The sequence below is a fragment of the Cyprinodon tularosa genome, unplaced genomic scaffold (genome assembly GCF_016077235.1).
Source record: "Cyprinodon tularosa strain WSP-4 unplaced genomic scaffold, ASM1607723v1 ctg495, whole genome shotgun sequence".
NCBI lineage: Eukaryota > Metazoa > Chordata > Actinopteri > Cyprinodontiformes > Cyprinodontidae > Cyprinodon > Cyprinodon tularosa.
The window spans coordinates 6,916-32,631 of record NW_024039224.1 but is presented as its reverse complement, the minus strand read 5'-3'; the positions used below and the strand labels follow the sequence as shown (position 1 = coordinate 32,631).

The 25,716-nt window shown below is 36.5% G+C and overlaps 1 protein-coding gene across 1 annotated transcript; it reads left to right on the top strand.

The window, feature by feature from the left end:
• The first annotated feature begins 252 nt into the window (after window positions 1-252).
• On the top strand, window positions 253-25,118 carry LOC119794842 (brain-specific angiogenesis inhibitor 1-associated protein 2-like). Its single transcript, XM_038302551.1, has 3 exons — window positions 253-472; window positions 20,924-20,999; window positions 24,969-25,118. The coding sequence occupies exons 1-3, from the start codon at window positions 401-403 to the stop codon at window positions 25,079-25,081; spliced, it is 261 nt and encodes an 86-aa protein (XP_038158479.1). The 5' UTR covers window positions 253-400; the 3' UTR covers window positions 25,082-25,118.
• The last annotated feature ends 598 nt before the right edge of the window (window positions 25,119-25,716 follow it).

The following is a 25,716-nucleotide window of genomic DNA, read 5'->3' as shown; positions in this document are numbered from 1 at the left end:
ACTTTTATACTATGAAACAGGACGGGCATTTCATTAATTAGCATTTACTATGTCCTGCATGGTTAATTTAAATAAGAAATACCCCTTCTGATAATTGTACAGCGAGTGTAATTGGAACACATTTACATACTGCATTTGAGCTGCAAGGTGTTAAAAAACACGACGCTCTGGATCGGTCCGTGAAGGCAGCAACAGGCTGTCAGCGCGTGAGAGGGAAGGTGTGTTTAGTTTGTAGGTTTGGGGAGCGCAGCTTCATTCCTGCGGTAGCGTTTCTGTCGCTCGCTGTTACCTCCAACTTGTTTTTTTTTTTTTTTCTTTTTTTTTTTTTAGTATTATTTTCCTCTACCTGCCCACTCCATTTTTTACGCGGATAAACGTTTTTTTACTATCAAAACCGTTTATGGTCCTGGCTGAAGATCTCACCATGTCTCGCACAGACGAGGTTCATCGCTTGACGGAAAATGTTTACAAGGTAAGTCTGAACTAATTGATAAAGTTTGGATGTATGCACGAGTTTAGCGGTTCATAAGTTACCCCAATTTTTCCTTCTCGATTCCTATAAGAAAATGCACAAAAGCTGAGTTGGTTTGTTTGTTTTAATTTTCTTGTCAAAATAAACAAATTCCCACTGTCCTTTTTTTTTTTAATGTCTCACAGGTTAATTACACCGACACCTTTCAGGAAAACCAATCCCTGACCCACAAAATCAGGGTCATATCCGCATCAAACTCAGGCCTTTTAAATTAGTTTGTGTACTGAGCTCATGACAGTTTAGGTTAGGGCTATTCACTGCAAACTAGTAGATTTATGCAAGCCTGATTCTTTGAAATGGGAACATTCTGCATTCCAATGGACTGTGTTCGACAGGGAGGGTTGAGCCTCTGTTGCAACAAGTAAACATTAGTCCTCTTTCTCTCAAACCTGTTTTTCATACAGAGACCTGTGTGGACTTGGCAGGCAGGATTTAATCCTTCATTACAGGAATGGGGGGGAAAAAATGTGATTAATTTTATTAGTGGTGAATAAAAGTCTTAGATTTTTTATTTTTTTTTGCCACGCTTTGGGTTCTATGATGTATGAAATAACAGCCGGATAAAATGCTAAACTTACAGGTGGACCATTTATTATAGAGTTTTAACTGTAATTGAGGAGTAACTCATTTAAACATAGTGCTGGCTTCCCTCTACACTGTTTGTCATGCCTCAGAGGGTGTGTGTCTATATATAGATAGATAGATAGATAGATAGATAGATAGATAGATAGATAGATAGATAGATAGATAGATATATATATAGATATCTGCATCACACTGATAACACCAAATCAAAAATACTGCATATTTGCACCATGTTTATTAATGCTCTGACCTTCCATATCAATGCATTTTTTGCACCATTTTTTTTTCTTTGATCACTGCTGCACTTTTTAGAATGGAAATGTTAATTTACTGTCTGAAAAGCTCTACTAAAAGTTGCCGAAGTCTATATCACAAAGTTTATTTAATTTATGTTTTGGTAAGTTGAAGTTTTTCTACATCTAACCTTTTATATATTTCCTACTGGATGAGTGTATCCCTGCATATTGTAACATTAATGTAGATTATTATTAAACTAATTCCGTACTAATTGTTTTTGTACAAGGTTCACTAAATGAAGCACATTGTATGGCCTAATTACATGATGATGTTTGCAAACTCATTGGTTAATTATATATTTTTCGCCCTACAGCTATTGATAACATTACATTTGAAGTTAGCATATTACATCAGATCAGTAAAAACCTCAAATTTCTAATGCCTCAATATAGAGCCTAATTAAAACTAAAGTTTTTTTTTTTTCAGGAAGTTCTTTCAGTCTGACAATGACCCTCATGTTCTAACTTACTGAATCTGATTGTACATCCTTTGCTACCTTTAATTAATGTGTCTTTTACATTGAAACCGGCTGCTGTACAAATATCCACCATACATTTCTGGCAAACTTTTATGTTTGAACTGAGATTATGTTTGAACAGGACATTTTAAAAATGAAAAACAAAGGATACATGTTGTCTAGGATCAGAATAGTTTTGCTGCCTCATATGTCTTATCTCTTGGTCGGATCTCCTGCACTATTAGGATTACTCCCTCTTTTTATTTCAAGTCATGGGCTTTATTTAAGGAAGACATGTTATAGGTGTCTACCGTTTAGGGTCAGTGGAAGTTGTCTGGAGATTGTTTTGTTCATTCAAGTGCAAACGCAGCAGTGAACCTTGGTCACAGGGGAGGAGGCAACCGTCAGAGCCCTGACAGGCACGAACTCTGAGGGGCAGTGGAGTGGGAAGGCAGTCCCTCTCCCACTCTGGGGATCTGACCCTGTGGCGAATAACACCCAAGCAAAAATGCTATTTTCTGCTCTAAAAAAACTAGTCCTGTACAGAATTTGATCTTCTTCTACTTTTTGGAGTTTTAAGACAAAAATCTGAACATAATCAGTAATCCAAAAAAATTGGATTTAATCATTATTGCAAATAATAAAACCACACAGAGTTATCACACAAACAAAAAAAAACAAACAAAAAAATTAAAACTATTCAATACTTTAGATGCATCAAAAATTGTTCAGAGATCAGATATCATCAGTTTTGCATTAAATATCTGTCATCAAAGTTCAGCAAATATTTCATTTAATATTTTCCTCAAAGCTAAGATCAACAACCAAATTTAGTAAACAAATGGTCAAACTGCATGTGATTTTTTATTTTTTTTTTTGTCTAGTTATAAACTCTGAGGTACAGTAAAGTTTATATTGGGCAAACAAACAAACCCTGATACTGTGGATACAGGTCAAGTAAATAAGAGCTATGTTATCTAATATTTAAATGGTTTTAAATCCCATAGTGCTGTAAAATAATGGTATTTAAGTAATCAAGAGAGTGAGGAAAACCAGTTGACTTTTATTGGACCAAAGAGTAAAACACAGTGATGTAATCGCTCTGTACTTTTATGCAGAACAACATTGACTACTGGTTATTTTTATAACCACATTTTTCTTTTTTTGATTCAGTTTGTTTTAAATGACCTGCTGTCATTCACTGCAGTTTCATTCATAGAACCACAATGATTCTCACTGGTGGGATCCAGTATTCTTTTGGGCACTTGAAGGAGTCCTAGGGGTACTACCTCTCTTTTTAGAGTGTATACTTAAATGGAATCCATGCATTAGTACTGTTATATTTTTAACAAGGTAAATTTGTTTTCAATAAAATAACACAATCCTACATTTATTGTTGGTTGAGCAGTAGATCCTTGTCTTCTAAATGTATTTTAGAACAGCAAAGTTTGTTTGGTTACCCTATAAAGATGGTCTGACCCAACCTGGCTTTTCCAGAGAACAGTGTTTTTCTTGAGTTGTCCTTTAAGGAAAAAAACTAACCCTGACACACAGAGGAAAGGCTTTGGAGAGGCTTTTTCATTAGCTTTAACATGTTGAAATGAGATCTCCTTTTGTCTAATAATTGTGATCAAAGCAAAGAAACAAATTAATAGCTTTTTATTTTTATTACATTTATATCTCTTCTTATAAATTATGTTAATTGCTTCATTTAAAAAAAAAATCGATAAGCCCAAAGGAGTGCTCTCTAAGTTAATGATTATTCATATTTATTACTTATAATATTCAATTATTTCTTTTTAGTCCAGATCAGTGACACATCCATGTTTTCAGTCTAATACTCTGTTAGTTAGAAGGTATTTGGATGGGGAAATAATCATACATTGCTGTAGAGTACATTGCTAAAAAAAGGTGGAGCCACTAATGATGTGAAGAAGTAATGGCTAGTCTGCAACCTCTCTTTAAAGTAGTTTATCTACCGTATGGATTCTGACTAGATCTATGCATTTCTTCTTTCTTTGCAAGAAGCAGTTTCTTAAGGAAGGAAACATGTTGAAAGACAGGGAGCAGTACAGGAGTCGCAGCAAACAGCTGAGCAGATACTGAGTAATTTCAAGGGTAATGAGGGGGGTAACTGCTGATGTTAGCCCGGTTTACTGTGTGTGTTTAACAGAGTGAGACTGAGCCTCCCTGCAAGCGTTTCTTGGGTAAAGGCCGTGGGCACGCCTAAGCTCTCTGAGATGATCTTGATCAACAAGGGAGTCAGCACGGGAAACCCAGCAATTTCTGCATGATCCTCTGTGACTCACTTGAGTTCCCCTCCCTCTCATGGGCAGACAGACCTATACGTGGCGGTTTGCATCTCGTTATCCCCATGCTGACTTGGTGAGACTGATACTTAAGGCTGGCACTCTGTGTCGGTGGGTGTCTGCACTACTGTCATCGCCACCAGCTGGTCATGTCTGCAAAAGGTGGCACTTCAGGTCAAGCCTCTTATGAAGCGGACAGATGAAGTCTGAGCATTGACCTGGCTTGCTTAAAGTGAGCAAACGGATTAATCGGAGAAGAAGCTCAGGAAAAAGAATAAGGCTGTGTGTGGGTGCTAGATTTTTATCCCAAACAGTGAGCCGAGTGGAAGGTTACCCCAAAGGCAAAGTGACCCAACACGCCCTGTAGAAGGCTGCAACTTCTGCTTGTATTTACTCAGTGTTTCTCAGAGGATGTGTTGTTTTCTATCCCTGATACATGCAGTGCAGGTTTAAAACACACCCTCCGCAGGTGAGGCAATAATAGGGTGTGGCTCATCTCTAACAGCCTCAGGACTGCTTACATATTCCCATACCACTCCCTGAATGTTGACACATCCTGGAAAACATTGAACAATTTTCCTAAATCTTGATGACAGACACAATAGTGTTTTGATCTTAAATGGATCTGCTGTAATGGTAGCAGGCAGGATCCCCAGATGTTGCAGCAGCTAAGCTTTGATGAAGGCAGATGCATTAAAGTTAAAAGTTTATGTTCTAAGAATTCAAGAAATATAACGTAAAGTTTCTAGAACTTGAGGACCTTTGGTTAAGATTGGTGAAGGTGTGCTGGAAAGAATGTGCTTGTTTTATGTTTGGGTGTTTCAGAGCACCCACCCTCCCCCACATGTTGCTGTGCACTGCTGGTTAGCTAGTTTAAAACAAAAGCTACTACATGTTGGCTTACTTACAAAAAGGGCCGATTTGGTCACCTAAGTGTTTTCCAATTGCTAAAAACATTGTTTTCTCATCACAATCCCTCATTAAATACAGTAAGCCACTCAAGACATGAGACAGACTTGCTAAAGTTCACATCAAACCTAAGAAATGGTGCATGGTGTTTGATGCCAGATAGGCTTCTCTGAGTAGTTCTAAAATTGCTTATTCATTAGGTTTTTTTATAAGCAAAACCATCTTTTCTGTTTACAATGGTCCGTGTGATTAAAGAATAAATGCCAACTGAGCAGCAGTTGTTTGGACAAAAAGGCCTTAGTAATTTGGAAACTAGGCTGACCTGTTTGAGATGATGGAAAATAACTGCAACTGAAATAAGCAGGCACTGTGTTTTGGAAAACTAACTCATTGTTAATGTTAAACATTGAATTAGGATGGACAACAACAGTAAGACCTATTAGCACATTGCTGTCTGATCAAATTAAGCTATTTTAGCTTCCACAGCCCTATGCCACCTTCTGCATTACATCTAGGATTCAATATGCGCCTAGGAATGTTTTTAACTAAGTGGGCAACTATCCACAGAAATACATGGGCAAGTGACCTTGCAAACCCAATGGGGAGCATTTGCAAATGATTTAGATGATATGTTGAGGCATTGAAAATGCTGGAACTGGTCTTAATCCCTCACAGGGTTCACCTAGAATATTAGGCACAGCGGGAAAGCGCTACATGGATTATAAAATGCAGCAAACGCTGTTGGCAATGTAGCATAAACCAGCCTTAAAATCTTAGACTGCACCTCACATGGGCTCACAATAACTGGACAGTAACAGATTGAATGAATGTTGAATGTTTTGTGTTTGTATTTATTTGGGGGATCCAAATTTGGGGTAAACGACATGAAAGTATAGATTCATTGTGGTTGTATGAGCAGCTCAGGCTGGGAGTGTAAAGGTTTTAAGGATGATTACCTGATACATCAGGCTCAATTTGATCTGTTTTTGGAAGATTGGTGATCCGCCGATACTTAAAGTGACAGAAAAATAACCTTTTTATTTATAACAACTAAAACTTTGTGAAATTATCAGACTTACACCTCAGTGATCAGGACCAATGCATCTAAAATCCTGTATCCTAGTTTCCTGAATGTACTTTGGAGCAGAAGTTCTCAAGCTGTTTGGCAGATGTGAAGTCAGGCGCATCCATGTGAAACAGGTCTGACCTAGCAAACTACAATCAAATCGTTATATTAAAGAGGGATTTTAAGGATACTCAGAAGGGAATGGCATCAGACATGTGATTTTAAAGCAACTGACAGTGGCGGTTATAGTAAAAAAAATTTAAACCTACATGTCAGTAAAGGATCAGCCAGAAACCTGCATTCGTTGCTCCCCCCCCTTACTGAATACCAATTGAGTATTCGTAACACACAGTGTACTCATCTTCAGCTGTCTGCCTCCAGCAGAGTAATACACTATGTAACACCAGGTTCAGATCATTTTGATTTGTGTTTTAAAGAGTAGGTTTACTCTATTCTATTCACTAGGATCTCAATCTATTAAAGAACATTTTGAGTTTGGTAGAATGGTAACTCAGCAAACCATCTGCAACAATGTGTTAACATAATCTGTCAATATGGAAGAAAATGTAAAAGGAATGCTTCTACAAGTTTGCTGAATCCATACCATAAAGAATTCATGGCACTCTGGAGGCAGTATTTATTATCAAAGTGATGCTACTGTAGCGGTCAGTGACTGTAATGTTGAAATGTTTGCCTCCCTTTTGCAAAGTTGTTTTGATGTCCGCTACAGTCACATCAGCCATTCTCTGATAAGAGAACTACATCAGAACAGGTGGTCTCTTAGCAACAACGAGCCATTTTTTCTTGTGTTTCTGTCCTATAATTTTGCGAAAGGACTCTTTGTTTTTGAAGGGCTACTTGGGGGGGCTATCACTTGATCTTTTGCAAGCATGTTTATCTTTATTGCAGGAGATTTGTTAAATTTCCTCATAGAAGTCTCCAAAAGGTCTGATGCAAACAGGGCTTGTCTAATATGTGTGTGTGTTTGTGTGTGTGTGTGTGTATATACAGTGCTGATCCTTTACATTCTCACACAGAAATAGTGTTTAAGTCAATTGCATGCAGATAAAACCCAGAGGTTCTCTTGAGTTTTTTTTATTTTTTATTTTTTTGTTCAGGCAAAGCACGGTCACATCAGACACTGCTTGTTTTATAACACAAGATTTAAAGGAGTCTGAAGTGACTCAGGCTCCCAAACATCTGCTTCCAGAATATAGTGTTTCAACAAGTCAATGCCTGCTGGCACCTGGGGCCTTGAACTGATTGCATTATCCGCTGCAGGAGGCTTTATAATCTTCATTGCTTGTGGAAGAGCAGATTTTGTTCTCTGTGCCTTTGACTGCGATGCAGAGAAAGGACTATTGCTCCACACACCCACCTTCTCTGCACGTCTGGGGGCGGATGGTTAAGAGACATTTTTCTTTTTCTTTTACTCAGCGTTACTTTTTCAAGGGCAGAGACTGGCAGTGCTGTGTGCAGGCTGTGGAGAAGCTTCATAACCATCACGATTCATGCTGCAGATTTGAAGTCACGTTATGAACGTGGCTACTGTCTGAAATGACACAAGAACAACAGGCATAAACGTTACTGTGCTTGGAATAAAATAACACTTTTATGTGGGTGGGAGAGAAGAGATAGGATGGAGGGGGTAGCTGGAAACAATCCAGATCCTTGTTGAAATCCCTAATTACTGAAGAGGGAGAAACTGTAATTATAGACTGAGGGAGGAAGAGGGACAAAAATTTCTAGTAAGTACTGTAGCAGTGGACAATGTCCTTACATGGAGAGGTCATAAACTAACTTTAACATGCCTGTGGCAACTGTCTGTGTAACTGAGACAGAGGCTGCCACTTTGGGTAACACCAACCACAATGTTGTATGCCTATTTTGGAAATAGAGAAAAAAAAACACAGACTATCCATGCTCCTCTGTGTAAAGGAAGTTATGTTTTTTTGTCTGCATTCTCACATGAATGATATGGCTTTTTTTTTTCATAAGCTTTTCTTTTTATTCAAAATGCATGTATAACTCTTATGTTTTCTAACCTAATAAAAAAATAAAAAAATAGTTACTTGACTCTTGATTTAAAAAGTCTAACCTTGCAGGACCCCATTCAGAATCACCAACCACCCCCAGATTGGGGCCTAACACAGAACATTCATCATTTATAAAAACCGCCTTCTAAAAGCTTTGAAACTACCATACCAAATAAAATGAGCTAATATCTTCTGTCTTGCCAGTGAAGTAATACAGACTTGGACACCAGTTAATTATTCATTTTCCGTTTTTCCCCCATATTATAGTGATTTGGAGAAACAGCGGTTAGGTGGGGTAATTTTAGAGATTTATGTAGAGATCAATTGATTTTCTCTACAAAATTGACTTTTCTTTGTGGTTGAAGACTTAAAGGGCCAAAGTAAGTACAGTTTTTGGTTGCTATGGCTACCAGGCTCTGCATTAGACTAGCTGAGCAATTCTAAGGTGTTTGTGGGAGTCAGACTGACTTGGCTAGGCATTTAGAAAAAAAAAAAGTTTGTTGTGCAGTGGCACCAAGAGGTAAAGATGAACAAACGAAAGTATTTCAAAAGCAACTTGGTTTCCCCCTACTTAACCCAAGGACTCTTTGAAATTATATTGTGGCCAAACATGGTTATAAAGCTGAATGTTTTGTCAAGTTGTGACTGAATCAGCCAAAATTGTACCCTGCAGCTATTTCCACAGGGGTATAACAAAAAGGTTTTAGGGCTATTTGGAGTGGGAGGCAGTTCAATGACAGACAGTTTTGCTTATCTATAGAAATCATTACGACTGATGTATTGCACAGTAACAAAGATTTGCAGATACAGCTGAGTCTCACCATCTGCAGTGAAAATAAACCAGAGATGGTCACAAATGATAAATCAGCATTTCCTGTCTGAAATCAGACAGCATAGAAGATTAAACTGATGAGAGATTATCTGCAGTTTAGAAACTAAGCCACAAGTTCATAGTTTGCCAGTTAAAGAAGAGTTTAATAGTTTGTGAGAATCTTTCTCATCTAAACAGGTCTTGAATGTTTTGAAAAGACTTAAGATTAGAAACCCTTCTTTTTTCAGCATTAGTGTTTCCTTTGTTCTTTTCTTGCACGATGAGTCATGCTACTGTAGACGTAAATGATGCGAAAGCTCCTATAATTCTGTTTATGCTCCATTAAAAACAAATATGTATTTTTTTAAAGGTCTTGAAGCATAAAGTACCTTCTTTATGCAAAACTTACTTTAAATACTCTTATTCTTATTTTTTCTGTATTTATTCGGGGAATAAGATAAATAAGGTCTGAGATTCTCACCATATTTAAAAAATGCCACTTTTTGATGGTATTATGGTAAAGAAATGAAAACGATTGAACATTCTATTATATTACCAGCTACAGTGATGATTACTGTAAAATCTATATTTCAAATAACAATATATACACATGTGAAAATGTTTATATCCAATAATATAATACTTTTAGGTTTTGGTTCTCTTAACATAACATAGTTGAAATAAGCATATTTATTCAAAAATTGAGAAAAAAAAAACTGTTTTCCTGATATCAAATGTTGCAGAGAAAGGAACTATGTGGAGTTTCATGAAAAACTATAGTGTTCGTGAACAATGAAATGCCCTAACCTAAAATTCTTCTTCTTTTCCCCCTTCTTTTTGCCAACTTGTTTGAAAGAACAACAGTTTATGTTCCCATTGTGATTGTTCAATCTTTAAGATTGGTGGGTGGCATTACTTTCCTTTTGTTTATAGGTTTGGACATAACTCTTTTTAAAAAAATTCATCTCTTCTTTTTTTCCAGTAATCTGTTGTAAAGTAAAAGGCCTATTCACACAGCTGACAGTCAGGTTGCAGCAATAAGCAGGGCAGCGCTCCATTTATTTGTTCTCTACATTCTGGAATTTTCTCTTGCATCTTGTTGAAACTTCATATTCTAAAACTGAAGTATAATGAAAAGTCTCGCCCCTAGACAGCTGGAGATAGGCACCCCACCCCTCGCGACCCCGCTTGGGATTAAGCGTGTAAGAAAATGGATAGATAATGAAAAGTCTATTTAAGAGTAGTTCAGCTCAAAAAACAAAGCTCTTACTCCAGTTAGTTTTTAAATATGTATCATATGATGGCTTTATTGTTTTTTTTCCAAATGAAGGGCCAAAATTAGTTTAATCTGAAAAGATTACTTTAGGCCACCTGTACTTTTATGCTATATAGGGAGAGTCTGCCTAGTGGTTCGAGCAGTGCGCTTTTGCTCTGAGAAGGTTGCAAGTACCCGTTTCTATCCCCACAGCTTCCACTCTGGATACCTGAGCAAAACCCTTAACCTCACACTGGTCCCTGGGCACCAAACAATGGCAGCCTACTGCTCCCCAAGGGGATGGATTTAAGCGGAGAGTGAATTTCCCCATTGTGGGACAATAAAGGGATTTACATTATATACAATCCTCCTGGAAAGCTGCAGATAAAGCCAGATCTCAAAGGCAGGACCAGCGTGTGACTAGGAGAGTCAGGTTAGAAGCAATCAGATAATTAAGGATGTAACTCTAAAAACTTTTTTTTTTTTTTTTTTTTTTAAAAAGCTCTTACAGCAGCAATGATATATCCAGCACATTCAGGAGACTGTAAAGGACATAGTAAAACATCACTCCGTTAAGGCTGCAACCTTGACTGTTATGGGTAGAGAAAAGCCCTGTTTTACTATGGGGGATTCTGCCGCATAAATTCCTGCATAATGTGCTGTGATTGGTCTGTTTTAGACCAGAGAGTCTTGCCAGACTGACTTAAAGCCCTGTAAAGTCTGGATGGCCAGGCTTAATCAACAGTCCTCAGGTCAGACTCTTTTAGTGTTTTCTCAGGTTCAGAGGTGGTTTACCACCGGGAATGCAGGTGGGAATCCTGGATATCTTTGTTTGATTACACCTGAAACCATGACTCCAGCTGCTGTCCACAACTAGTGAATATCCAACCAACTATTGACTGTGCTTTGTTTGACATTCCTTTCAATACTGTGTTATCCCTTTATCTAATGCACCTTTTTCTACCACACCCTTTCCTTCTACTCAACGGTCCCTGAACATACTTGGATACATTGTTGTGGTTTCGCCCCATTGGGTGAGGTGTGTCTGATAGACGACTGTTAAATCAACAGTCTTATTGATATTTTATCTTCTGAAAAAAATGAATATTGGGTTTTCCTCAGCTCCAAAATAAACATTAAGTTTTTACTCTGTCTGTAATCAATATCTAATAAGAGTTTTTCAGTTCTTAATTCAATTTATTAAAATGAAGGGACACTTTTATAGTGTAATTTATTGAATTACATCTATGCTAAACAAGAAGACGAAGAAGTTCTGTATGATTTTTTTTTTTTTTTTTTCCCCCAAGACATGGCACCTAATGCTTCAAAGCTCTATAATTTGACATGACATGACAGTATCATTATCTATTAGATCAGAACGTCTTTGGTTTGTCTTTGTGTGTGGCTGTCTGAGTTTGACAGGACAACTTTGTCACACAAAGTGAAACGTTCTGTAGTCTTTCACAACAAAAATAAAAAATGGTTCTCATGGGATATCTTCTCTGTGTTTAAGCAGTTCAAAGTTTTGCCCCATTTTGAGGATGACATGACTGATCACCTATGCGCCATGTTTACCTTTCAGTTCAAACTCTGCATAGTTCACCATAGTCAGGCTTTAGGTATGAAAGGACTGCACACTGTCATTTTTACTTTGGTCAGTATGACTGGAAGTACTCAACGTTTTTTCTTAGTGTTCTGTTGACTTTATCAGGTTAATTTTATTTTAGATTATATCATAAATTGCTTTTTGTTCTCCACATTCCTTCTATCTTGTTAATAATTAATTTTAATGCCAATTTTCTTCTTAAACTATCCTGTAAATCTTAGATGGTCTGCTTCAACCATCTGCTTGTAGAAAAAGGGAAAACTCAAAACAGGGACTTGTCTATTTTTGACTTGATCCTGAAATTAAATTAGCCTCTCTTAGGCGAAATGTAATAAGGAATGCAGCCATTCCGCAGCATGTGCCATCTTTCCAATATGGCAACAAGTTTGGCATTATCAGTTGTGACAGCAAGGGGGGAACTATTTGTGATGAGCTGCTATCAGCCTAAGCACAAAATGATAATTCCCTTAGGGGAAAGAAAGAGAGGGAGAAAACAAGTAAAAAATGTCTCCGAGAAGCCTTTAGCAAAGCGCCTGAATAAGCTCTATACCCAGCAGCACCCCCTAATAATGTCTGCTTTACTTGAGTTCAGCAGAGATTTAAATAACATAAATCTAACCAAAAAAAGCAGTTGTTTTATACTTTCCTTATCTCACAGGCTCAAAGGGCTAGATAACATTTGGTTTATTGCCAAGTTGCTTAAAAAAATTACGTACAATATATTAAGCACTACAGCAAGGCCAGTATAGGTTTTCTAACACAATGCGTGTTTGTTTGCACTAAGATAAGTGTTTTTTTGAAGGGTATATTTAGGAAGTTGAGATTGAGCTTATCTTGATGGGAGGAGTTGGATTCTAATGAGATCAATGGAATAAGAGAATTCTGAATTCCAAGAAAGCTGAAAAAAACCCAGAAGCAATTTGCAGCCCATTTGCAAACAGCATGTTCGCACTTGATGACAACCGGTTTAATTCCGTGTTCTCTTCTGTGTGGTTCCCTGTGCTTCATCTGGTCAGCTGACGTTCATAGATAAATGCTCAGCCTCATCTGTTTGAACTTTCCAGATGTTTGATGACCAGGCTATTAGTGACCCTTTGACCTCACTCATACAGGCACTTATCAGTTTAAAGCCAGCTATTTGGCCTGCTGAACCACTCTAAAGCTCTTTTAATCCAATAACCCTGACATGCAACAATTAGTTCATATCCTGTTCAGACATCTCAGAGGTTTAGATTCTTCCAGACCTGATTAGCCACATTGTTGTTTGTAATGTTTGGGTCTTAAGCAAATGTTTCAGGCATTATGCAGAATTTTTGATTTATATGGTAAAATGAGAATCCAACTGTGGGGGACATGTTTTCGGTGCATAATGGGAAAACACAAAAGCAAAACAGAAACACTGCTGTTCATTTACTCCTGAGTTTAGTTGCTCGGGCAACACAAGGTTTTCACTCGGAGTCTTGCCAAAATGGTGAGACACTGCAATCCTGACATGTTTGGTCTTGATCTGGTTTGCTTTGCCTCTGAGGTCGACTAGGTCAACTGGAAGGGTAACTGAGGTTTAGTCATATTCTAAACTCCTGCCTCTTTTCATTAAAAGCATCCCACATGTTTGGCAATATACACATCATGCTATAACTTTCGAGTCCCTTTTAATTACATCATTAGCATGGTGGGTCTTTGCAGGCTTCACAAATATATTGCTCAGGAGTGTCTTTATCCGATATGAAAGTTTTTTTTCAGGCCTTCCAGGCGTGGTCGCTGCACAAGAAGAGGGAACAAATGACGGATCTTGGCCTGTTACAGTACAGTGTGCAACCCCCCCCCCCTCGGTTCTAATCAGCTGATGTTGCTTTCAAATTGCCTTCTTAGCATGTCATTATATGTGTGTTTTTGTGTGTGTAGGTGTAATGTGTGGCCGTAGAGAGCAGAATGAAGGAGCAGAGATAAATGACTTCTCCACAAACCAAATTTACTGTCAACTCCAGATGTTTTGACCTTGTTTCTGCTGCTTCATAGAAATTAATTCAGTTTGGATGTGAGGGTAAAATTGCTTTTTTCTTAATATTTTCATTCATCTGCTGCCTGCTAGTTTAATTTTTTTTTCTACATCTCAGCACTGAGACATTCGTTTGATTAATTTTTCTGAACGCATTTCTCTGCCCTCTTTTAATCTGGTGCTTTCATTTTGACTGTGGTTCTAATAAGTGGATTTCTTCCTTGTGAATGAGGAAGACCACTTGCAACCCTAGCTGATTATTTTAATTAAATTTTTTTTAATTGGAGGATGAAACAAAAGAATGTGGGATGGAAGTGAATATACAGCATGTTATTTCTTTTGTTCTCCTCTGTGTCATGCAACCTCCAGTGTCTCCTGGCCCCATTTTACAATTAGCTTCTACAATTAGGGTAACAATGTAGTACAGGAGAACTGGGATGGCAAATTTAGCAACAATGACAGGAAATGAAGACCGGTTGCCTCATTGTCTATTCTCTGCTGCACATGTGGAAATGCATCCTTATCTCTCTTATGTTTAATATATGAGCTATCATGTAATGAATATTAAAAATTGGGTGGTAGGTGCATATATTTTTAATTTATTAGTGTTGCTGTTTCTCTTTTCGTCGGTTTTTGGTCAGAAAGCCTGGTTAGTTTGTACAGGAAAGGCAGCCAGGCTTGTGTCAGAACCTTTAACCTCTTCAGTGGGAGAGAGTGCTGTAATGATTGCGCACTGGGACTTGCCTTTTTATGTAATCCTCCCACCACTTTAAAACACCATCACTCTGTTATATACTCTTGTGTTAATGTAGTGTCTTAACTAAGTGAAAGTGTGCTGCAAATTGTCTTTGCCCAATCCTTATCAATACGTTTCTTTTTCTTCAGGATCAGTCAGTGAAGATTTGTAGGAGTAAAGATTTCCATGCAGGTTTTTGGAGGATGTCTTTTATCTTCCCGGAGACAGACTGATCTGGGTTATCTTTTATGCAGGTGCATTTTATAACCAAGTTTGAATTCTCCCCTAATTATGTTCCAACCTTCTTTGTTCATGATGCATAAATTCCCTGAGGATCAATGCAGTGGGTTGCTGATATCAAGTTGTTTTTACAGACTTCATCATGTGAGTTATGTCATCAATTTCTAGCAGCTTTAGAATTAGTAAATGTAAAAATAATAAAGCACCATTTTATTTACACTTTCAGTGAACAGATGCTGTATTAAGTTAATAGAAATATTTTGAATAATAATGTATAATATTTGAAACAGTGGAACCAGGTTTTACAATAGGACTACATACTACAATACTGTTGGTAAACGTGATTACATATTAATTCAAAATAATTTGGTACTTTTTAAAAGCATTAATATCTTTCTACCTCTGATACTTTAATGTAATTGTATCCTGCTACTGGGTAAAGAAAATTAAATTTATTATTTATATCCAGGATTTTAGCTAGCAATCCGTACGGGCGGACATTCTAAAAATATTACAAATTGTATGCCCTGTTCTTGGTATGTATGGCTTTGGTAAGCCCTAATTTCCCCCCTGGAAACTTCGCTCAAATGCTCAAAATTTCACAAGCAGCAGATGCTGCAGTCGGAAAAATAGAATTTCACATCAACCAATCAGAGAAGCTGATCTGGGAGCTGGTAGGAAGATGGACACATTGTAGCTGATGCTGATCGCTATGATCACTCCACTAAAACTGTTTATTAATGCCTAAATTAACTTAAAATGTCGAAACCTGCCGTCAAAATATTGTCGCTATTATTATTCACTTGCTTGCAGTTTGTACCATGTAAGTGAAAAATGCTAACATCTACCTACAGCCGCCATGAATAGTTGGGTTTAAAAAAAAAAAACAGTGGCAGCCCAGCGTGAAGCAGCTGTTTTTGGGGATTCCCAGTGACAGAGCACCATCGGTATATGGGGATCTGCCCAGCTCTGACAGGGAAATAATATTTTAAGTCAGGATTGTAATCTTGATGATCTAACTGCACAGACAATGTTTTCAGGGGGACTTTCTTGCATGAAAATATATTAAAACTACTTTTTACCCACTTATCTCAGCAACTGTAGCAAAGCCGCTCTCTGCCATTGAACACAGGAGCAGCAGAAGCACACTTGACTGGACCTCAGGCATGTTTGACGCTCCTGAGGCCGTCTGACCTTAATGTGTACAAGCATCAAAGATGAAGCAGCAGGGACTTTTTTTGATGCTCTAAGTGTGTATAGTGTGAACTTAGCATTACACTTACTCATTGTTTGAATTAACCTATAAAACATATTATTGTACCTAAAAATCATCTCATCTTCCTTATGAAATTTCCACTTCTAGTCAAGTACACATACTTCCCATAATCAGGACAAAAGTAGTGTTGTAACAAAAAACAGACAAAAAGTTAGCTGCACTCCACCTCAAAATGCAGGAAATGGCATTTCAGAGAGTCTAAATTTCATAATTTTCCTGAGGAGGATACCCCCCGGATGCCTCACCACTGTGCAAAGCCTAAAGATGTGATACACCAAGATGTACACCCTATGAAATATTCCTATTTAAAAGCCTGCTTCCATCTCAACAAAGATTAATCTGGATATATCTAACGATTTTACAAAAAGATAACTTTGCTGTTTTTTCTTAAACACTTTATCAAATAATCCTATTGCCTTCCTATAAAAATCTGTTTCACTAATATATTCCAGACATTGAGAGCAAAGAGAACATAAACGCTTAAAAGTATTGAATAGTTAGCTAATCTGTGTTGTTATTGAACACAGTGATGAATGATAAACAGTAGATTTTAATGTGTGCAGTCTTAACTGAAGGTCTTTTTAAAACCCTACTTTGTTCTACTGAAGTGTATCACTTTTAATATTCTAGTTTAAGTGAATCAAGGAAGCAAGTTTTTATCCCAAGTGCAAAAGTTTTTATTCTCATATAAGGTGCTATTGATGACAAAAATACCTATGAAGTTTCACTTTTACTTTCTTCAAAGCAGAGTAAGATTCCAAAGGAAACAACCTGCATATAAATACACTTATTAGTGAAGCATGATCAAGTTTAGGTTTTAACAAGTCTAACCACTTTAGATTTTGTACTTCACATTATCAAATGTAACTCTTGTTACTAGAACAAAGACATAATAGCAAACAGAACTGTTGTAAAATATTCCTTTAGTGCAGAACCGACTCAGTATTTCCTTGACAGACCAGATATTTTTCGTCATTAACTCTTTGTCTTTTATTTGGCCAGCTAAATTGGCAGATGCAGATATTTTGTTTGCAATATATCTGAGGGTAGTTCAAATTATCCACTTTTAGGCAAAATGGAGAGAAAAAGGTTCCTCTAGCTTTATCGATTCAGAGCTCTGCAATTGACGTGATACATTTTGATTGCAACGTTTCAACTGCTCTTTGCTTTGTTGAACCAAGCTTGTGTAGGTGGAAAAAAAAAAGTCATCTGGCTAATACTAATACTAATCAACATCATTTTTATATTCAAGGAGATGCATCATTAGTACTAGGACTGGAAAATAAACTGCATTTGCAATATAAAAAAATCCAAATTGCATAGCCAACAAAATTTAATAAGCTTTGCTGCTATACATTCTCTAAGAAAAGAAAAAATGAGAGCTGGCGTGCTGCTCCATGCATAAAAGTAAACATTTTTACATGCAATACTAGAGTTCTGTGATTTTATTGTATTCTTTTTTTCCACAAAAATCTGGAAGGCTTATATTTATCAAGCTTCATGGACAAAAAATAACAATATTCTACAATGTTCAATATATTTCTTCACCAAATATGATTCCATATTGTGTGGTGGAATTTGCATTATTTGTAGGAAATTAAATGATCTCATCAGTCAAGTTTTTTTAAGGTGCCTGTTTATCCTTTAAAGTCAGCTGTGTATAAGCATGAAATTATTTCAAACATGAGGATACGGGTCCTCTAGGTCTTGAGTTAGTCACTCAGATATGTAGTGAATGTAATCCTGTTTTTTTCCTTTTTGTGAAACAAAAAAAATCCTTCAGTCTTTTTTATTTTAATTTCTACTCTTCCTCATCTTAGCTGTTGTTCGTCATTGTCTTAATCTTCTGTAAACTAGTGTTGTGCAGACTGTATTATAGGCTACTTTAAAACAGAAGTTTCTGTTGTCAGGTTGCTGTTAATGAAGGCTGATGAGTTGTTAAAGTGTGAGTCATTGATATTTATTTTGTAGGTGGGTTATGCAGCACTCCGGCCACCTGAACTGTAGCTCGCAGAACAGCAGGAACACACAAACATATTATTTAATCAAACTCTTGGCTCTTATTAAAACAACAGACAGCAAAAATAAAGGAAGGAAGAAAGTGCTGAAGCCAACTGAGGAAGGAGGATGGACTGATGGGGTTGTTTTAGGTTGTCATTTGTGGCACATTGCTTATTCATTTTTGCCATTGTGTGGATTCAGGCAAGAAGTAGATGATTAAGCTTTCTCCTGCAGTATTAATGGTTTGTGTTGGTACTATTGCTGCTGCAGCGCTGTTGTGGTTGTGTTCCTGTCCTCGGGTTATTCTTGAGTGTTTGACTAGGGACCAACTAATTGGAAGAAGTCCTGGAGGAGCACAGGAGAAAGAAGTGGGGAAGAGGTCGATGAGAAGTAGGGAAAACTATTGTGGGTAGAGTTAAGTGTTTCACATTCTAAGACATCTAGACTGACTTTATTTGCAGTCCAGTGTATCTGTACCAATGCAGTACATAATTTGAAATAGTTTGATTTATTGGCTCTTTGAAATCATATCAAGATATATGAAGTAAATGCATTCCATGCACCCCAGAAAAGATTATGCTAGTCCAGTTTTACCAAGATGATATTATATGATACCTCATTTAAAGTGCAGCCACTTTTCTATTTTAACTCCATAGCTGTGAGTCAAAAGAAATAGAAAATTCCAGAAGACGTGGATACTTTTACAAGGTACTTTTACACTTGACACTGAAACTCTGGTGGAACTTGTTGTACATCTACAGGATGTAAAACAAGTATTTTAAATTAACAATGTTTTAACAAATATTCAAATGTATTTTACATGTATTTAGAATACATTTAGGTGTTTTTTTTTTGGCAGCTGTACATGCTTCAGTACCAGTGTACCTAAAACAACACGGCATGCTGCTATGATAGTGATTTATTGAAGCTGTAAACCCTAAGATTACAGTATAGTGAGTTATAGGTGTTGCTCTTTTGTAGAACAGAGATAAATGTCCTGTCATGAGGTATAAAATGGACTATTTTACATTCTTCATGCTTCTTCCAATGATTTGATATTGCTGTCAATGGCTATAGAATAGGTTTGAAATGTGTAGCTAGTGTCATGCATTGAGAAAGGCAAAAGTGGATAATAAAGATCTACTTAATTGTGAATCGCTTTGTACCATTCAAAGTACCTGAATTGTGGAAAAACAAATGAGGAAGAACATTATGTTTAAAGTAACATTACAAGACAGATGATGCATTTGAGGAAATAAAACAATAAAATTGCATTTCAGTTTAATAAAAAAATGCAAAAAGGTCAAATCAGCCAAATTTAAGAGACTATATAAGTAATATTTGTTTTGTTTCTTTATTCCTGTTCTTTTTACACAGCAGAGTTAGTGCTTACAAAAAAAAAACACAAAAAAAAATCTGCTAAATATTTAAGGTAGCTCACTTATTGGCTAAAGTATCTTGTTTTTCATTGTTGTATATAATTGGTAAGAACCACAAAAGTGAGGAAAAACTAACATTCCTCTTTAAATCTTCTTTAGATATTACCTTACATAAATATCTCTCAAGAAGAGGTGTGGTGCAGGGTTGGGGGGAACAGCCTATGTAAGAAGGCTTCAGTTCTTGAGAGAGATTTTCCAGATTTTATTCTCAACCCGTAATTACTTTTTCTTTACGTCTTCTCCTTCTCAGTAGTCCATTTTGAAATAAACTGCACTATAGTGCCAGCATAATTAAAAGGAAGATGTTTGTGGATAACCTGGTAGTATCCAGATTGATATGTGTAGTTGAGTTCCATGTTATCAGTCTGGGATGGCTGCCGTTCAGCTTGTCCAATAAAAGGAGGGACGTTTACTACAATACTTTGAGCTGATTGGGGGACGTGCCAGCTAGTACCCGCCTTCCATAATACGCTTTCAGCCAATAGTAGCAGGGAATTGTGATGTTTTTACAGCTAGCGGAATAAGCTGATAAATCACAGCTTTTTCAAGTCCTGTCGGGGGGGGGGGGGAAAGCACAGCCATCTTTCCCATCTACAAATTCACAAAATACTTATCTTTGCTCCATTTTTAAACGACAATTATTGTCGATATTTTAGCTTTAACCGAGTCAATTGCGACAGGTGAATCCCCCGGCGTAGCCATGGTTGTCATGCCTAGGCAAGGCTCTTCTGACTGTCGTCATTCTTACATGTCCCGCCCCAAAAAAACACTGCTGGCATGTCATTGGTCCGACTCACTGGTTTTTACAAGACTGACGTATTAGCAGGAGTTTCAAGATGGATTTGTTGTGAGACTAAAATCTCAGATCTTGCAACAATCCAGCTTGCAGAGCAAGGTTAGGTGGTGGATGAATAAAAAAATGTGTAATAAAATATATATATACATATATATAGTTGCATTTTTTTGTTTTTGTCTGATTTAGAGGAATGGGAGGATGAATCCCTTAAATGAAAACAGAAACAGTATTCAGTTAAAGTTGAATGAGGGACTCCTATTTTACATAATAAACAGTTCTCCGTTTCAGTTTTATGAACCCTATAAACATTCTGGTGTAAAGTTCTGAGAAGTTTCCGTAGTAATCTTTTAATCCGAAACTATATAATCAAATAAGAATTTTTTTTTATACATTATACTTCTGAAAACACAACTATGTACTGTTTTTGTCTTTGTAAAATGGATGTTGTCAACTTAAAGGAGGCTAATGAAACGGGTAAGTGTGTATAGCACAGTGAAAGTCCTCTGTGCTCTTGACCCCGTTGTAGTGATAAGTGAGCCTTCATCCTCCAACAATGTGTTGTCTTTCTTTCAGACTATCATGGAGCAGTTCAACCCTTGCTTGCGGAACTTTGTTGCCATGGGGAAGAACTATGAGAAGGCCCTCGCCAGTGAGTCCTTTCTTTTCCTTCATTCATTTTTTTTTTACTCTGCTTCACTGTAGGTTTAGGCACTCAGCCAAGGCAGCACTCTGTTTTTAGCTTTCATATATCTACCTGTCTTTGTGTTTTTCATGAAAACTGGATTATCATTATCCACATGTAGTGTAGCCAGGCTTTTTATGAGATACACTGCCTCTATCATAACTTGTATTCTTTGATAGGAAAAGAAAAGCAACCAAAAAAGAAGATATTTCGAGGTCTTTCGTTTCCTCTTGGATTACAGTGCAATAAAACCTGAAACTTAACACAACCCCAACCCCCATGCATCAAACTGGCCAAATCATCAGCAGAGATTGTTTTCCCTCCCCAGGCCAACACTGCTATTCCCTTACACACACAATAAATACCCCTGGACTTGGTGTGCCTTGGGAACAGACTGGTAGGGGTTCACTGAGCCATTAAAGACCTACCTTGCAGAATCGGCTCAACCCAAGGGACTTAGCACGCTCTGGGAGGACACATTTCTATCCATATGGTGCAATCTCTGAAATTATTGAAACTACCAATGTCCGCGCAAGGCTTGTGGGATCTGGATGCAGAAATATTGTAGTATTTGTTTTGTCTTTGTGCAGATCTTGTTATTTTTTTTTTATTCATAAGATAAAAAAAAAAAAAAACATCAGTGAAATTTTGTACAAAGCAAACAGAAAGTATATTTTCCGATATTGTTGTCTTTTATTCTAACCAAAATGTTGTTTATACTATAGAGTTGAGGTTGACTGAGACTTTGAAATAAGCTCTTTTTGTCTTCTTAAACCTTACATTAAGATCTGTTAATCCCCTCCATCTGTCTCATTAGACCCCTCACTAGACATTTTGTTATTGCTGTCAATATATTTCAAGGCTCCGTGTTAAATCATTTATTTAATAGTGCCCTTGATATTCCACATCCTGCAGCTTTTGCATTATCAGCAAGACTGTCTGTTGCTTTGAAATCTGTTTTTACTCACACCATCATTTACACCCAGCGCTGTGGCATTCCTGTGCAAACTGAAAAGAGCTGACTTGCTTTTATCCACACTCTCCGCATCAAAGCAAACACAGGGAATGTTTGGAATTATGAATTTGAGGTGGAGAAAGAAATTACAAAAGAAAAAAACACATGCCATGCTTTGCCATTGGTTCAGCTGTAAGTGGTACCAACAGTAGCATCTGTCTTTCTGCTTGGAAGCCTTCTTCTCTGATGGGATGTCTGCATCTGCCTGTTAGAATTAGCCTGTCCATGCCATTCTATTGTAAATGTGTCCTACACCTGGCAGGTGTCTCCTGGTCCAGTCCAACCTGTCATGTGCACTGCTGCTGAATTCACCTTCAAAAGCAGTAGCCATTATTCTCCATAGATTGGAGGAGAACCACTGGGCAGTCAAACAGGAATTCTTTAAAAACTTGCATCTGTCCTGTGTGACCTTAAGTGCCAGCATTTTGAATAATAGGGTTTGGATGCTTATTGTCCTTTAGAACCCTGATTTATCCTCATTGAGTTCAGGTAAAAGAAGTTAATGCTACTGGTTAGTTAACATATTATTTTTATACATATATTTTTGTGCAAACACTTGAATAAGAGTTTATCAAGCATTTTCTGTATTACTAAGACTATAGGGAGGTGCAGGGGTTATTTCTATTACAGCCAGTGCTTTTCCAGCTGTAAACAGACAGCTGATTCTAGGCACTTAGTTGTTTGCAAGTTTAATATGAACAAATTAGCCATTGTAGAAAGCAATATGTCAAAATGAAAGCTTCTTAAAACACATTCATTTTTGTCATGATACAATAAGATAAATTACTCGTCCAAACCCTCAGAGATCAAAGCAGTAAAGTTTCAAAGTAATTGAAAGAGGTCTAAAATGGCCTTTTAACTGAAAAACAAATAACTATACTAGTGGTAGAATATGACGTATCAATTGTTTCAGCTATGTTTAATCTATTAGGGTTAATCTGAATGTGGTCCAAAAAAAATCAGTCAAAATAGGGACAAAAGTATGCATATTTTTGTTGATTAGAGTATTTATTTTTTTATGATCATGCCAGTTTTTGAACCAGATGGTTTATTGTTTATTACATTATCATATTAAAAGTTAAACCATAGGAGCGTCATGATAGCAAGATGTTTTTGAATTTGTAGTGTTTTAAAACATCTGTGTTTTGCACCTTCATACCAAGAACCGCTCCATGCTTAAACTTTTCCACAATTAACCAAAGCATGTTTCCTTTAGCTGCAAACCCCCCCACCACTCACATCTTCACCACCTGGCTCTAATCTTTGTAAAGAACTCTATATGCTCTAATTCATTCATCCTTCAATCAGCTCTCTCCCCAAGTGAGGGTCTCTGCCTGCTCACACGGCAGGTTAAATGGAAAGGAAGACTGAAAATGCCAGGTAGCAGCATGTGGTTAACAGCCTGTAATGCTGCTTCTTTGATGAAGCCGTAATGTTTTCTTTGAGCCGTTATTGATTCCTTTGTTAGCCGTTGCTCTCACATCGAAATCAGCCTCAGAATGAAAAATGCTTTACTTGATTTTTTTTTTTACTCCAAATGATTGATCGAATTTTGATTTTTGACTGACACTGTCTAAATTGCTTTCTACAGTCTTTTTTTTTTCTGTTTCTGCTTAAGGTTGTCCTCTCAAACTTCACATTAAGTCAAAGAGCTCATGCTGTGGATGTTTTGAACACAGTTTAACATATGCACAGTAATAAATTGGGTGGTAAGAATTCAGAGTTAACCTATTTAACTCTAAATGGAGTATTTACAACTACACTGAGTGTAAATCTGCTCAAGTGTTAATCTCAAGTGTTAAGAGTTAATCTGTGTAAAATTTGACAGCAATGTAGTGTAACTACTTCTCTATATGGTTTTAATTACCCACCAGTCTCCGAGAGACAAGTTTGACACTTATGTGAGTAAAATAAATTTTTTTTAAACTGACAATGACTATAGAATACATTTTACAATAATTAAAAATGTGACCAAATGTTATCTGCAACAGAGTTATATTCTACTCTGTATGTGTTAAAGTAACAGTGTTTTTTTTTTTTTACCTTGTAAACCTCTTATAGAGCTGGCCACTTACAAATGGAGTATTTCAAAGTGACTGCATTTTTTGCACCTGCTTTAATTATATTTTACCCACTTTAACAACAGACGATTTGCATATATTGTTTTTAATCTCAAATTTGGGTTGGGGAAAATAAAATAATGTGACTCTAATAGATCCAGCAGCAGAAGCTGCACATAATAGTTCTGCTTTAAGCAGGCGACACATTTGACAACACATTGTCAACAATTGAAATGGGTTTAATATAAAATCTTAAGTAAAATAATTACGCTTTTGAAATGTTCAGATTATATCTATGAACTTTTAAAAACTAATAGAAATAAAGACATGCTCAGGTTCATGGATACAATAGGATTTCGGTTTGGAATTAAAAAGAAAATTGTGGCAGACATATTACAAATGAATGGAATGTATTTAAAAAAAAAGAAGTAGAAAAAATATTGAGGAAAGAAAATGAAAGTATTTCCAACTGTTTCCAGCTATTTATTTTGAGAGGTTTAGAGCAAATACAACACAAGCATGCATGGATATAAGTAGAAATATCCATGGAAACCAAATGTAGTATCCCCAAAACAAGTAATGATTCCAGTTCAATTAAATATAGTGTTTTTATTACAGTAGCGTGTTTGTTTGAAAATCTCTTGCTTATTTAAATCAAATATCCACCTTTTAAAGTATTTAATGAGAGTTTGCCAAAATTATGAGAAATATTTTATTAATTTTTTTGCAGTTATTTCCATTGAGCAAGGTTTTGCAGATATCTCAGTCAGGAAGTTGGTGAATCTGTTTCTAAAAAACTAAATTGTTTACATTCAGTTCTTTCAAAGTAAGAATTTTTTTTATGTTTTTTTTTTTTTGCAGGTGTAACATTTGCTGCAAAAGGATACTTTGATGCTCTGGTCAGAATGGGCGAACTTGCCAGCGAGAGTCAAGGATCCAAAGATTTGGGTAAGTCACCGACATACTTTAGGTAAACTCAGTACTTGTTGCCACTTTCTCTCTTAATCTGTCTATGTTAGCTTTGCTTGCATTGACATTGCCTTTTTATACACCTCCATAAACAAACATTTGCTTTCTATGTTGAACAGCGTTAAAAAATAAATGTGTTGGTGGAATGACGGAAGTAATTTTTTTGTTTTTGAATCTGATTTTTTTTTACGGAGTTGTTTTTATTAAAAAAACCAATTAGCTTTTTGATTGTTCACCAAACAAAAACATAATCAGGAAACAAAAGCCTAACAGCTATGCATAAGCTGGAAGTTGAAACTGATTTTTTTTTTTTTTTTACTAGTTTAGATGATATTTTGAAGGCTAAAGGTTTTGTGTAAAACAATAGGATGCACTAGGTAGTATGCAAGGGTATTTGCTTGGTCACAAATATCTTCTATTTTTTAATTCTTTTCTCACACTCAAATTTTTTAGATCATCAAACACATTTTTATGTAACATAAAGAAAACCTTAGTAAAGAAGAAAAAAAAAGCATTTCTTAAGAGTTTATTATTGTTAGAGGAAAAGGTATTTTAAACAAACCTCTTCCTATATTACAGAATTGGTGCACTTAAACTTTATCAATATAAAAAAACAAACATCAAGCTTTTAAATAATAAC

What these genes read in the sequence shown, in the direction of transcription:
- LOC119794842 (XM_038302551.1), top strand. Translation starts at nt 401, where the DNA reads ATGGTCCTGGCTGAAGATCTCACCATGTCTCGCACAGACGAGGTTCAT. An exon ending in TGACGGAAAATGTTTACAAG is followed by an intron (nt 473 to 20,923) that starts GTAAGTCTGAAC and finishes TCTTTCTTTCAG; the next exon opens with ACTATCATGGAGCAGTTCAA. An exon ending in CTATGAGAAGGCCCTCGCCA is followed by an intron (nt 21,000 to 24,968) that starts GTGAGTCCTTTC and finishes TTTTTTTTGCAG; the next exon opens with GTGTAACATTTGCTGCAAAA.